The sequence below is a fragment of the Merops nubicus genome, unplaced genomic scaffold (assembly GCF_000691845.1).
Source record: "Merops nubicus isolate BGI_N331 unplaced genomic scaffold, ASM69184v1 scaffold3539, whole genome shotgun sequence".
Lineage (NCBI taxonomy): Eukaryota > Metazoa > Chordata > Aves > Coraciiformes > Meropidae > Merops > Merops nubicus.
In genome coordinates this window covers 655-14,250 of record NW_008628854.1, presented here as the reverse complement: position 1 = coordinate 14,250, position 13,596 = coordinate 655, and the positions used below count along the sequence as shown (strand labels likewise).

Here is a 13,596-nt window from a genome sequence, read left to right as displayed (position 1 = left end):
AGCTTTCCATAATGTCTTTGCTTCACTAGGTGTTGCATTACTGCCATTTGTTGATGAGCGACGCCTCAGAGCTGCCCTGGAAGAAGTCTACCCTGACCTCACTCCTGAAGAAAGTAAGAATTGTGGTGTCTTGGTACAACTTGTTATTACTACTGTTTTTCACCCCCCAAATAAGCAAGGTACAATCAGTGTTTGGTTGGATTGCACTATGGCAGACTGCAGATTCTTCTTCATGGATAGTGCTGGTAGTCAGGGTGGTCCTTGATGGGTTTGGTTTCATAGCTTTCACTTATTTTTCTTTACTCAAGTAGAAAAGCATAGAACTTAACCTGAAAATTAGATGGCAGCTTACTCCTCTGAAAGGATTCTACCAGTACACACTGCCAGAGTACTCGTTAGGCATTACAGAATGAACTGCTCCCAGGGTTGGAGCTGGTGATAAGACATGAGGTGTGTTGTGTGTTCTGACCTGTCTGGGTCCAGCTGCAATACGTGGAGCTTCATGCTCAGTTCCTGTAGGCAAATGTGTGTGCTGTTTTCTCTCTTGTAGAAAAATAATCACTGGTTCTTATAGGTAAACTGCTGGTGAGGTGGGGGGGTTGGCTTGTTGTTCTGGTTGGGTATTTTTACCCAGCCTGTCTGTATCTTCAACATTCCTCCATTCTAAATTCAACATTCCTCCCACTGAACACAAGATTTCTGTTGTTTTACTGCCTTCCAACTACTCCTGTGAGCAGAGACAACCTGTTCTGCACAGAGATGCTGTCTTTCCAATGCTCTCCAGGAACATTCACAGCTTTCTCCTAAATCACAAAAGTGGATTTAGGTGGAGCCTTCCTTTGGTAGAGGTGACAACAGGCGAGCGTGCTGGTCTGCTGTAGTCCTTCCTTCCTTCCTTCCTTCCCTCTCTGCTCTGAACTCTCAGCCCATTCTCTTCATCTTTTCTAGGCAGAAGGAACAGCCTTGGTGGTGATGTTCTCTTTGTTGGAAAACACCATCCCCTCTGTGACTTCATTGTAGAACAGTACAAGACCAAAAACACAGAGGTGGGTTGTGCTTGTTCTTGAGGGACTGTGTAAATGGTGAGGATGGAGGTCTAAAGAGGTGCTTCAGCTGGAAAACTGTTTTCTCCTCAGCCAGTGGACATGCCCCCTGAGCTGTGCCACGGGATCCAGGGCAAGCTGACGCTGAATGACAACGCTGTTCTTCCAGACCAGTGAGTGGGGCACCTTTGGTGCTAAAGGACATTCTCTTCACTTATAACCAGCCTTTAAATAAAAATATCTTTCTGCCCACAACAAGAAGCCTAAAACTCCTGACCAGGTGGTGCTGAGGCTAAGCCAGTTTTCCATGAGGGTTCATAGTAGGTGTGTGTTGTTATCAGCATGTGTGAAAGCCAGGCAAGTAAAACTGTCATTCCACAGTCCTATTTCTTTATTTCAGAGCTAGGCTTCTAAAGCAGCATCAGAAGTATTTGAAGCACTCTAATGTGTGTTTAGCTGCTGATGAATTCTTTTTGTTATTTGTCATTTCATCTGTGGAAGACTGATTTTTACATATTCAGTAGTGTTTCAACTTAAACTTTAATAGGTAAACAGACCCTGTGATAATCCAAGCAGTAGTAATCAGTGGCCTCATTCAGTAAGGTTGTTTTGTTTTGGCCTCTTTGCTTTTGTATGAATGTTAATTTAATGCAGTCTGATGTAACTTGCAGTGGTACATGCTATTTAAAAAACCATCCCAACAACTCTGCTTTGTGTATGCTGATCTTGACCACGTTAAAGAACAACACAGAGATACATTAGATACATTTTACTATTTTCCATTTAGGCTACAGCACTAAATTCAAGACTATTACCAGCTACACATACAAAAAAATGCTAATATTTTTTGTTTTCTAGATAATGCATTTAGTTTGAGAAGTTATCATTGCAATCTTCACATTGTGTTGCATTCATTTGTCTGACTTTGCTTAGAGCCTGAGCAGGTGTTGAGGAGCTGATCTGCATGAAGTGCACAGGCAGTGGGTCCGTGGGGCAGATGACATACCCTGGTCACACTCACTAATGCACTCCTCTCTGTTCCTGTCAGGGCTTCTGAGGAGCAGGAGCTGGCAGAGCTCTTCTTGGAGGGAACAGCAGGGCAGGAAGAGAAAACTCTGCTGGCATCTTCCCTGCACAGGCCCTAAGAAATGGTGGTTTTCTTACCTGGAGCAGTTTGCTAGGAATTCCGTGGGCTTATATTGCCACTTAAAATAATTCTGACTTGGCTAAAAAGATTTGGAACAAACCCAGGCAGCACGTGTACAGTCAGTGACCTGGGTGTGTAACATGGGTCTGTGACAGCTGCATGCAGCAGGGAAGACCAAGAAATGTGGTTTCTGATCAATAAGAGCCACTTTGTCCAGTCTGGGGCTCATCTGCTTGAGTTAAAGTTTTCTGGAGGGAACAGGGAAGGCTTAAGATGCAACTTGATGCCAGCCTATTAAATCTCCATTAGGAAAGAGATTCTTCAAGTGCTGTGGAAATCACCTGCTACAATTTTTTTTTTTTTATATATGTGTATACAAACAGATTTTTCTTCCTAATGAAGGAGGTTTTACAAATCATGGTGTCTGTGTGTGTGTCTGTCCCTGGTGTTCTCCTGCCCTCTTAGAACCTCTTAGAATCAAACCCTGGCAGTACAGGGAGGTTTCCAAGGTTCAGAATAATACTCAGGTTTATAAACAGTCTGTTGGGTAGTGGGATGTGTCTGAACAACCCACAGTTAGACACCAGGGAGCCCACACAGATCAGCTGCAAAAGTGCTGGCTGTAAGAAATAAGGATTTGGCAATTCCATTTTTACAGAGGTATTTGATTTAGGGGAAAGGCAAGTGAATTTTGAAATCCCTTTTATGTGTCACAGGTGCAGCTGTCAGAGGAACAGGAGTGGTAGCATCAGAGAAAGTGGAGCAAATGGTGAGAAATGCATTGTGTGACATTCTGACAGTTTTTTCTCTTTCCCAGGGCAGTGGAGTCTCCTGTTCCAATGCTGCGTGACCTCATCCAAAATTCTGCAGTCAGGTAAATAAACTCTGGGGTTTAATGTGGTGGCTTGTGAAATGCAGCAATCAACACTGGTTTTATTCTGATGGTTTGTGGTGTTGAATTTGCAATAGAATCCATCTCTTAATCAAATTGAAGCTCTTGCTTTAGGCACTCCTGTGTTTCTGTGAGAAGTGAATCCAAGAGACAGCACAGTCCAGCAGTTACTTGGGTTAGGGTGGCTGGTGGTGGTGTGCCCTGCAGGGGTGGCCAAAATGCTCATAGCTCAGCATGCTTCATCCCTCCAGAAATACCTCTTCCCTGCTGCTGCTTTTCTGCTCACTCTCCACTGGGACCTCTGGGTCTTTGGCAAGCAAAGAGCAACACCTACAGAACTTGGTAGTCTGTATCAGGCCTCTTAAAGCCAAACATTCTTGAGAGCAAGCCTCCAAAGCCAGAATTGGGTATTGATTGCAAGCTCTCCAGCTGTGGATTGTTATTTCTTGGGGTTTTATCCATTTTTTTTTATCCTTAGCAATTCCCAAGTGATGCCTGAGAATGTTAACTTCATGCCTTTAAGGAGTAAAGGAGTAATACTAACTTTGCTTGAATGTGATGTTTGGGAGAATAATAAGAAGCTTCATAATGAGTAAAAAGCAGTGAGTTTCATAGAGTAAATCTTGTGGTCACAGATTTTAATGACTTTTGCACTTGACAGGAAGTTTCTGTCTTTCTAGTGTGTTGTATGTCATTCCCACTTAATTTGGCACAGCATGATAGGTGTGTAGTGCTGGAGCCAGGCATGGCTTGGTTCAGCTAGAACAACTGTCTACAGGCAGTAAGAAATGCCAAGCTGTGGCTTGTCAGGATATTGGAGAAAGGATGTTCTGAAATGGGGATTTAGTTACTCTGAGTGATGGGTTAAAGGTAGTTTTTGGCTTTCCATCTGCCACTGCCAGGAAGTTTGAATTGTTTTACACTTCTGTCCCTTTCTCTCTTGCAAGGATTTTTCCTCCTGTCCTTTGAGGCAGTATGAGCAGTCATGATTCTGCTCTCCAGTTCTTGTGGCTTTGGCTAGTTTTTCTGAGGGACCGTTATTCTCCTTCCTTCAAGCCTCATTCATTCTCTGGGCTGAAAAACAGATGTATTGCAGCTGGAAGAGTGAGATTATTCTGCTGAGCCGTTTGGTTTTGTCTTTCTTGGCATCCCTCTCTATCAGATGGTAGGCAGTGAGGGAGCAGAAAGCCAGTCAGTGCCATGGACTTCAGACATGTCCCTGGTCAGACCTCCCTGAGACCTGGATGCTTACACTGGGAGATGGGAATTGCTAAGGAGCCTGGGTGGGTTTTAGAGCAAACCCAAGCTGCTGTACAACACATCGTGCCAGCAGAAACTGAGCTTTCAGCCACTCCCTGCTCTAGCACTTCCTACTTTGTCTAACAGTGGAAAGCTCAAAATGCAGGATCTGGGAGATGTCACTGAAAATGGGTGTATGTCCCTCCACGGGAACTGCACAGCCAGCTTTTGGGATAAAAACTCCCTGGCCCAGAAAATCCCCCTCCTGAGTGCTGTACACTTTTGACTAGACTGCATGGCAAGCTGAGATCCCTCCTGGCTGTGCTGTGGCAGCCTTTGAACTTAATCAAGTACAATCAATGCTTTGACTAGAGGATTTGTACTCGAGGGTCTGCAGAAGATACTTTCATTACCATACTTAGTCTGTTTTCTAGACATTAAACTTTCTTTTAACTGGCTGCTGTACAGGGGAGGAACAGGGTCACACTGTGGAAAATGGAGACATCCAAGTCTGATGGAGTCACTACATCTACGTGCAAGGAATGCACTTTGTCAGGGGTTTCTGAATCTTCTGTGTGTTAATAAAGCAGCAATTACTTTTTAATCTGGCTTGTCTTAATTATCAAGTGAACCTAATCCTCAAATACTTTCTCCTAGTATCTCTTTCAAAGACCCACAGTTTGCTGAAGACTTTGTTTTCAAGGCTGTAGTGCTACCTGGTGCAAAGTAAGTACCAGTCGCTGGCTTTCAGATAATTCCATTTTCTTTCATTAAGGTGTTTGCTCTGATAAGTATTCATGGAAATATTTTTAATATTAAGGAAACCAGCTCCAGTTCTGAAGCCAGGAGACTGGGAGAAAACCAACAACGATGGGAGGCCGTGGAGGCCACAGCTGGGATTTAACCGAGACAGGAAACCCGTCCACTTGGACCAGTCAGCCTTCAGGACTCTGGGGTGAGCCTGGGGGCACTGCTGCCCACTGCCTGCCTGAGGGCACAGCTCTTCCTTCGTGCTTTCTGAATTGAAAAAAAGAGACAGAGGGTGGGGATGGGCTGTCAGAGGTGAGATGCTGGTGGTCTGTGCTGGAAAGCTTGGCACAGGATACTGAAACTGAGTATTGATGAAAGCTGTGGCCATGATTTTGCTGTAATGTTTTGCATTCTTGATTTTGGGCTTGTTATTTTTTCTGCTAAATATTTCTATGTAAATATCTTGTGGGGTTTTTCAGCTTGTTTGGGGGATACTCGCTTGAGGTACAGGAGGTGCAATGAGAGTACTGCACACAAGGGATAATTAAGAATATTAATACAAGAATGTCTTTTATGCTTTTAAAAATGGGGCTTAAAATCCCTTGTTTTGAAGCACGTTCTTTACACCATGCAGTCAGTTTGGTTGTCATTTTTCAGGGCATTGCCAGGTTTTATTAGTCCCCTGAAAGTCCAAGGAACTTTCTGCAGTGTAGTGTGAGAGTGCTTCTGAGCACAGGGTGGGAGAATGAGCTGGGGTTATGTGTCACAGACAAAATGAAATGTTTATCAGGGCCAGAAAAGAGAAGGTTTTAAAGGAGATTGTATTATTAGCAAATAAAAGTAAACTCAAATAAACACAAGTGTCCCTTTAGGGAGGGATTATACTTTCTTCTTCATCTTGCAGCTCTGGCAGAAATAAAAACACCCTTCCCTCCATTCATGTGGTGGAAATCATAATTGTTCCAGTGCTGCACTTGTGAGCCCTCTTCTGTTCTTGCAAGTTAGTTATAAAAAAATATATATTATAGCTGCTATTGATGATATGATGTCTCATTAAATGGGGTGGCAGACACCACATGCCTCGGAGTCCTGAGTGTAGCTGTGTGCAGGAGAAGGCCCAGCAGATACTGAGCTATCTCTGTAGAGGTCACTTGTGCCTTCCTACCAACTCCCCGTTGTTTTTCCTTTCTGTTTCCTGCACGTGGCAGCCACACGATGCCAAGGGAGAGGGGGATGCCAGGGATGTACCCCAACGCCGTGCCCCTGGGCGCCTACGCCAGCCCCTACGCCAGGCCCCTGCTGGGCAGCCAGCAGCAGATCCCAAAGCTCCTGTCAAGTAAGTGGATTCTGCCTCCTGCATTTCAGAGCTGGAAAGTGTTCCCATTTGTTCTGGTCTGTTGCACTGGGGGGGATTGGGGCATCTGCCTCTGCTAACTTGGTGCTGCTCTCCTCTGTTCCTTCCTGTATGGAGCTGCTGTAGTGACAGGTGCTGAGGTGTAACCAGGTGCCTGTGAGTGGGATCCCATTTGGAATATTGCACCCAGGATTCAGATGCAGTAGGAAAAATAGCACCTTGTCTGCTAAGGGTTCCTGCTCTCTGTTATCCAGAACACAGTCTGTGGCTGAAGCCCAACAGCACCAGAACAGCAGACTCAGCAGAAACTTGGTGCCTTCTTTCTGAAGAGAACAGGAGGATGGTGCTGGCCACAGAAAATCATCAGTGCACAAGGCATAGTGGCAGGTCAAGAGAGGTTGTAGGACTGCCAGAAGAGCTGCAGATGGTACTGAGAGGCCAGGCTGGGCCAGAACCTTCTCCTGCCCATGTCTGTGTTGCAGCCCCTGGCAGAGATATGGTAGGAGGTGGTCAGGAGGTCGAGGGCACTGCTGCTGTTGGCTTGGTGAACAGGTAGGTCACTGGAAGTGGCAAGAAATCCTGTGGCCTGAAGTGGAGTTCTTCACCCTGGGAAGGAATTGGTTGTGCAGAGGGCTCCCAGGAAGGGTGCTGGCTCAGAGTCCTGTCCCTCAGCCTGTGATCAGGAGCTGCATTTCTGTAGTGGTGGGAGTGAGACAGGAGGAAACTTGGCTAAGCTGCCTAAAAAGGTGCTTTAAAGTAAGAAGTTCTCACTGGTCAGATGAATTCTTGTGATGCTGAATTATGCCAGTGTTTGAAGTTCAAGCTGCTGACACAGGTGGCATTTGGACTCCAGTGCCTTGTCACACAGCAGAGCAGATCAGTGCCTAGCAAAGCTCTCAGCCCTTTTGTACTTGTATTTGTGCTGTGTAGGAAACAGCAAAGAAATAATACTGATGGCTACTCTGCATGAAGCTTGATGGCTAGTCCCAGGGTAGATGGTGTGTAGGTGAGTAGTGGGTGCAGCAGCTTTCTTTTGTGAGGCATCACTTGGTTTAAGTGGAGAGGTGGATTGAATACAAGGGCATGTTTTGATTCAAGGAGAACAAGTGGGTTTTTTAAGCAAAGAGAAAATATGTTCTGAAGAGGAGAGTGTGGAGAATGGGAAGGCAGGACGACCAGGCAGGCATCACATTTTTGTGTTAATGCCCAAAAAGAAAAAAATCTGTGTGGTTTTGGGGAGAGAGAGAGTGTTGGTGAGCCCATCAGTCTCCACACTGCTGTTCATGTCTTCTGAAGCTGGAGTCTTGACTCTTTGTGTGAAATACTTATTTCAAAGCAGTTTTCTCTGCCTCATGTACATGGGACTGATCTTGCCAATTAGGTACTTAGAAAGCTCTCATCCTCGTGGCATCTGAGCACCTTGTGTTGTATAGGAAGCACTCCACATGCAAATATGCCCCAATGCCATCGTTCTTTCAAATTGAGGAGGCTTGAATCCACTGATGGATGTGAAATCCCATCTGTTGGCCTCACAAGAACTGTCTGGTGGCTTTCTTCCACATGTCCCCTCCTCCCCTCGTCTCCTGCCCCTTCCTCACCCTCGGGTTGCCTTGGACCTCCCCAGTTGCTGTTCTGCAGGTGTGCCTGGCAAATCCAAGCTTTTTTTTTTTAAATTTTATTTTATTTTCAAAAGCTTTTTGACAGAGCAGGGGTTGTGTGCCTGCCATCCATGGCTCTCCAGGGCTCTTCATCCCGCAGTCGAGAAGCTGCTTCCTGGCACTTGTTTGTGGGAGACCACAGTGCAACATGCTGCAGATGTCTTCTTTGTCAGTTGATTTTGTTGTGTTCCTCCTCCACTTCTACTAAAGATACCGAGCTGCCCTGGGAGATTGGTCTTAAACTCTAATTAACTTCTGATTTAAAGTGACTGCAGTGTGAAGCCTTCACAGCTAACCACAGTGGTGGCTGACTGGATCGATGCCAAGTGGCAACATGTGCCCTCACTCCTGTTTTACCAGGCAGAGACCCTGGTAGAAGGGTTAAACCCCTGCACATTGGGAAAATACCTCCAAGTGTCACGGCCCAAAATTTCTGCTGAAATCAGTCTTCATGGCATTCATGCTGAGGGATGCTTTTGCAGATGGGACACACCCAGACATGGCAACACATCCCGGGTTGTGTGGGCTGGGTGTGAAGCAAACCTGTCAAGGTGGGATCATCTCTCTGAACCTCCCTGCAATAGGGGGTCATCTTGCTGAACAGCAACAGGCTGCAGGGACAGCCTGGTTTCCTCTCTAGCCTTCAGCTGGAAAATCAAGCTGGAAAGTGCATGCTGAGTTGTCTTAGTGGAGCAGGTTACCTCGTGTGTCAAGATCACTGTTTAATTGTGAGAGAATGGCTGCATGTTGTGGCATAACTGGGTTGGGAAGCGTCTGGTACCCACACGTTCCTGAAAACCTAGAGCTGATGTGGTTAAAATCCCTGCATCTCACAGGGCTGATGCAGAGCAACTTCTCATTCCAAGCATTATGTTTCTATATGTATGATGAAGTAAAATTAGACTCTAGAAGGGCAATGCGGTCAGCCAAAGTGCCATCTCTCCCTCAAGAGCCTGCTGTGGGTGTTCCTTACTGTTGTTCTCTGATTTGACTTTGATGTGCCAATTTTCAGCTGATGAATAATTGTCTATGCTGATAACTTGGGGAGTCAAGTGCAGTGTGGCAGTGCTCTGTGGAAGGCATATTGGGTTTCCACAGCACAGGATATCTGATTTGTGACTTTCATTTCAGTCAGTAAACTTGTCAATTAGCTGCATTTGAAAAGTGATTTTGATTAGTGCAATCAGTAAACATAAAATCTTGTCTTTGATTGCCACGCTGATTAGATAAATTGTTACTTGAGGAGCTGCTAGAGAAGGCAGTTTGTTTGGCCTTATAGCTCTGGGAAATGCCTGAGTTTTGAAGACTAAAGAAAATATTAATTGTTATTTCTTCTCCAATTTTGTACGTTTTTGAAGTGCAATTTGCTGCTCCAAGCTTTTTCCCTTCAAAGATTGTTCTCTGTCAGAGTCATACAAATGAATAGTAATAAGGTGGCTTTAAACGTTTTTATGATGATTTCATTAAACTCTTTCATAAACTGTTCCCTAGAGCTGCACAGGGATGTGGTTACAGCAGGAGAGCTGGGTCCTTTCTTCTCCAGCTGGAAAGAAAGTGATTAAATAGGACACAGGTTTTCAGCTAACCCTTAAGCAGGGGTCTGCAGGAGTGGGAATGCTGTGCCAGAGTGAGACCAGCATCCTCCCACTGGGCTTCTCACTAGAGCACCATCTGACCCCACAGTGGAATGGAAAGTGTGATCATAAACCTCAATTAAAATGTGAAGCTCTGGTCAGGGAGGGTGAGACTACTAGCCTGTGTCACTGTCCTGATCCTTGGGGGTCCTGCCTGGCTCAGCCTGCACAGGGAGGAGTGGGGGGACTTTTTTCTGGAAGCCTGTCTCCCAGCAAGCAGGAGGAGGAGTGAGCCAGGCTGAGGAGACCTGCAGGGCTGGCAGTGGGGACAGAGCCAAACCCCAGCACTCATCCTGGCAGCTGCAGGGGTTCTGTGCATCTGAAGATGTGTTTAGCAGAGTGCAGTTCAGTGCTGAACGTGTTCCTGTGGTGCTGGTGTCTGTGAGAGTTCAGAATTATTAGAAACAAAGTTTTAGGATATTTTTAACTGAAAATAACTGACACTTTGGGGCTTTACCTTTTTTGCTTGATTGCTTTAGCAATTCCACCTTTGTAATTCTTTTCAAGCTTCGGTTTAATGTTGTGCCTGATTTGCTCTGTTCCCCCAGAGGGGCTGAAGACAGACAGCATCCTGGGCCTGGTTTTAATCACTTTGCACTGAGCTTGTGTTCAAAAGCAAACACAGCATCCCTAAAGCATCACCTTAGCACGGCGTGTCTGGGGCAGTGAAAGTCCTTGTCATTCACAGGGTAGGAAGGTGCCACATAGCCACCTTGAGTCCTTGGGGTGCTTTGGACTGGGTTGGAGATGGTGTGTGTGCAATAACCAGGTGTTGTGGGTTATGAGCATCAGCTGGCAACGGTGTGTGTGTCTTGTCTGTCTGTCTGTGTGTCTGTCTGTGTGTGTGCACAGGAGGAGAAGAGTGTATATTGGCTGTTTGTGTGTGTTTAATGCAGTGCTGAATACAGATAAAATGCAGGTGTCCCCTCTGCAGCTTGGGCTGCTGCTGGGTCAGCCCTGCCCAGGGAGGCCTGGCTGGGAGCTGCTGGGGGTCAGAACTTATTTCCCCTGACAAAGGGGTGCTCTCCTCAGTGGGGGCTGCCCACAGCCTCCCCTGGGCACTCGAGGGCTGCCCTCAGGCTTCAGACCATTACAGCCTGCTGACAGTCTGGAGTTAGAGACAGGCACAGACTTTCCCTCTGGCTGTGGTATTTTTCCTTTTTCCTCTCAAACTGTTGCAAGCCTTTGGTGTACTTGGATGTTGGCAGTTTAAGAGGGGCTGCTGCCCCATCCCTGCACGTCCCTTGGACAACTGCTGGAACCAGCTGTTGGAATTAGCTCCCACTTAAACACCATTGAGAAGAATCAGAGGTGTCACTGAAACTGAAGCTTTTGATTGATGCACAATTTGAGTGTTGTGGCCTGGCTGGGAGCTATTGATGAGCTCCTCCTTTTATCCTGTTTACTGACCAGTTTATTTAGAAGAACAACAAGCGTTTAATTGCGTGTCCTGCTGCAGCAATGTTGTCACTGCTACGTCTTTGTGAAGAGACAATTTGGGTAGAAGAAACAATTGAGAAGTGGGTGGTCCTCCTCACTGCGACTCCTCAGAACTGCAGCCCTAGCTCTCTGCCCAAGTTCTTACCCAAAAGGGTTGAATTCGGTCTGATCACATTATTTGAGAGATCATTCATTGATTTTATTATATTATTACAGTCTGTTAATTTTTAAATACCTTTTTACTCTCTTTAAAAAAATTGTAAATGTAACTTATATATATATAACCATGGAGGATGTGGAACTTTTCACTCTAAGTGCTCTGGCCATTCTTTTAGTTTTCTTAGTAGAATAACTTGGCCTCATCAGAGGGTAACTGGCACATACTTTGGGTGCTGACTGAGAGCTGTTGCTCTCAGGCATGATGCACTGTGATGAGGCACAGAGGGGTGTGTGGGGGTGTGTCTGTAACAGTGCAGGGATGAACCTACTTGTAAGAAATGTAAATGTTAAATGAAGTTTTCAGTTGTTACAGAAACAGACATGGTTCTGCGTTTATAAAATCTCAGGAGAAGATATCCATGTAGTGTCCAAGCACTAGCCTGTGCTAGTTCTAACAAAATTCCTCCTCCTTTTTTTGGACTTTTTTCCTTGGACTTTTTTTTTAAGTTGCCTTTTATTAATTAATCCTGGGATTGCCACTGATGGAGATAAGGGCTCTATCAAATCAGCCACAGCAACCCACAACTTACATAAATGGATTTGGTGGTATATCCAGCTTGAGCTTTTCTGCTGGACTTGTTTTGACAAGTTGTTGGGCACATGTCAGAGTGAGGGGAGCAGGGGTCTTTTGGCTCCTCTTAAATTTTAACATGTTGTTTTACCCTCTAGATCTCAGACCCCAGGAGTCTTGGCGAGGTCCTACACCATTGTTTCAACAAACCCCACAGAGGTAAGGCAGGAGGGGCTGATGCTGGGTGAAATGTGGCTGGGAGGATGCACCTGGTGCTGCCAGGCTGCACAACTGGAGGGTTTTTCTTTTTCCCCTGTTTTGAACTTTGTTGTTTAAATTTGTTGAAATCACGCTGTACAGCAGGGTTTTTAAAGTTAATTAATGTCCATGATTTATTTATATTTAGTGAGTGCACTACGTGGTGTTCATCCTCTAAGAGGCTCGAGTACTTTGTATTAAAATAAAAGGAAGGCAAAAATACTTTCCATTAAAACTCAGACTTCAAAATTAACTTTACTGTTGGTGCTTTGGTACCGTTCTTGGTTCTTTGGCCTTTATCTTATTGAAGCTTTTGAGATACTATGAAATTGAACACAGAGAGCTTAAAACTGCATTAGATTTTGGACAGGCTAAACAAATTTCTTTTTAGGAGGGCTGTGGAGCTTAATGAGGCATAACTAATGGTGTTCCACTTTTATCATGTCTGTGCCGCAGCCGCAGCATTAGTACAGACTAGCCATTGATTCTTGCTACAAACCTCTTGAAGTCCTAATCAGCTTCTTTGGTACAAGTTTTTCAGGCCTGACAAGCCTATTGTAGGGCAGTGTCACTGTAGGTCAGTAGTTATTAGTTGCCACTGAAAACAGTTTCTTTAACTACTTAAGACTGAACTGAATTAAATGCAGAAGGGACTCAGGGAAGGATTATGGAATCCGCAGTCCAATAAGTGCCATCGAATAGAAGGAATGTGACATGGTTTGGTAATCAGGGATGTTTTACGTGCATCCCTCCATTGATGGGCTGTATCTCCTCCAGCCAGGCAGACTTTAAAAACTGCAGTGTACCTGTGGAAGCTATGAATAATGGCATGTGTTTGTGTTTATGGAGGAAGAGGAGAGCCTATGGCAGACCCTGGGAGCTGCTGCTCTGAGGCACAGCTTTTTTTTTTTCGGTTTTATTTGCAAATGCTAACCACTGAAAATAGGAGCTTTGAGAGCATTTGAGCTCTCTGCAGTCATACTTTCCATGGCAACCATTTGGATCCCTGTTGGAACAAGTCTGGCTGCCTTGTCCTGTCCCACACCTATGTGGAATATTCCTTTATAAACCAATCTTGCACTGCAAACTTTAAGATTGCTTTGTCTGTCGGGGTTGCTGTTCCCACACCTTAATTAAACCCAATTTATATGGTACCATTTTGTGGAATACTGCTACAGGTCCATAATCTGTTGTTACTTTTACAGTGCTATCCTTTTATCATTTTACCAGGCTTTGCAAGCTGGAGGTTTATCAGTTCACGTGTAGATAACCTCTTTCATACAGTAATTCTGCTTGTTTCTTAGCTGAACTGCACATTTTTATGACAGTTGTGGTCATGGACAGTCTGTCTGGTCAGAATCCTGTCACAAGGTCCCTGTGTTTGGTGTGTGCTGATGTGCTCAGACACGTCCACACACTGCCCAGGTACCTCAGAGCATTTTTGGAGCTGG

General features: G+C 45.2%; 1 protein-coding gene across 1 annotated transcript in view; it reads left to right on the top strand.

Moving 5' to 3' along the window:
- XRN2 (5'-3' exoribonuclease 2) overlaps positions 1–12,110 on the top strand; it is a gene marked incomplete at its 5' end in the record, with an annotated part of 28,633 nt that extends 16,523 nt beyond the window's left edge. Inside the window, 8 exons of the mRNA XM_008946780.1 lie at positions 30–113; positions 949–1,046; positions 1,137–1,216; positions 3,008–3,064; positions 4,979–5,047; positions 5,142–5,276; positions 6,280–6,407; positions 12,046–12,110. Of these exons, the coding sequence (XP_008945028.1) occupies positions 30–113; positions 949–1,046; positions 1,137–1,216; positions 3,008–3,064; positions 4,979–5,047; positions 5,142–5,276; positions 6,280–6,407; positions 12,046–12,110 (716 nt within the window). The remainder of the gene's footprint in view (positions 1–29; positions 114–948; positions 1,047–1,136; positions 1,217–3,007; positions 3,065–4,978; positions 5,048–5,141; positions 5,277–6,279; positions 6,408–12,045) is intronic.
- Between the last annotated feature and the right edge of the window lie 1,486 nt (positions 12,111–13,596).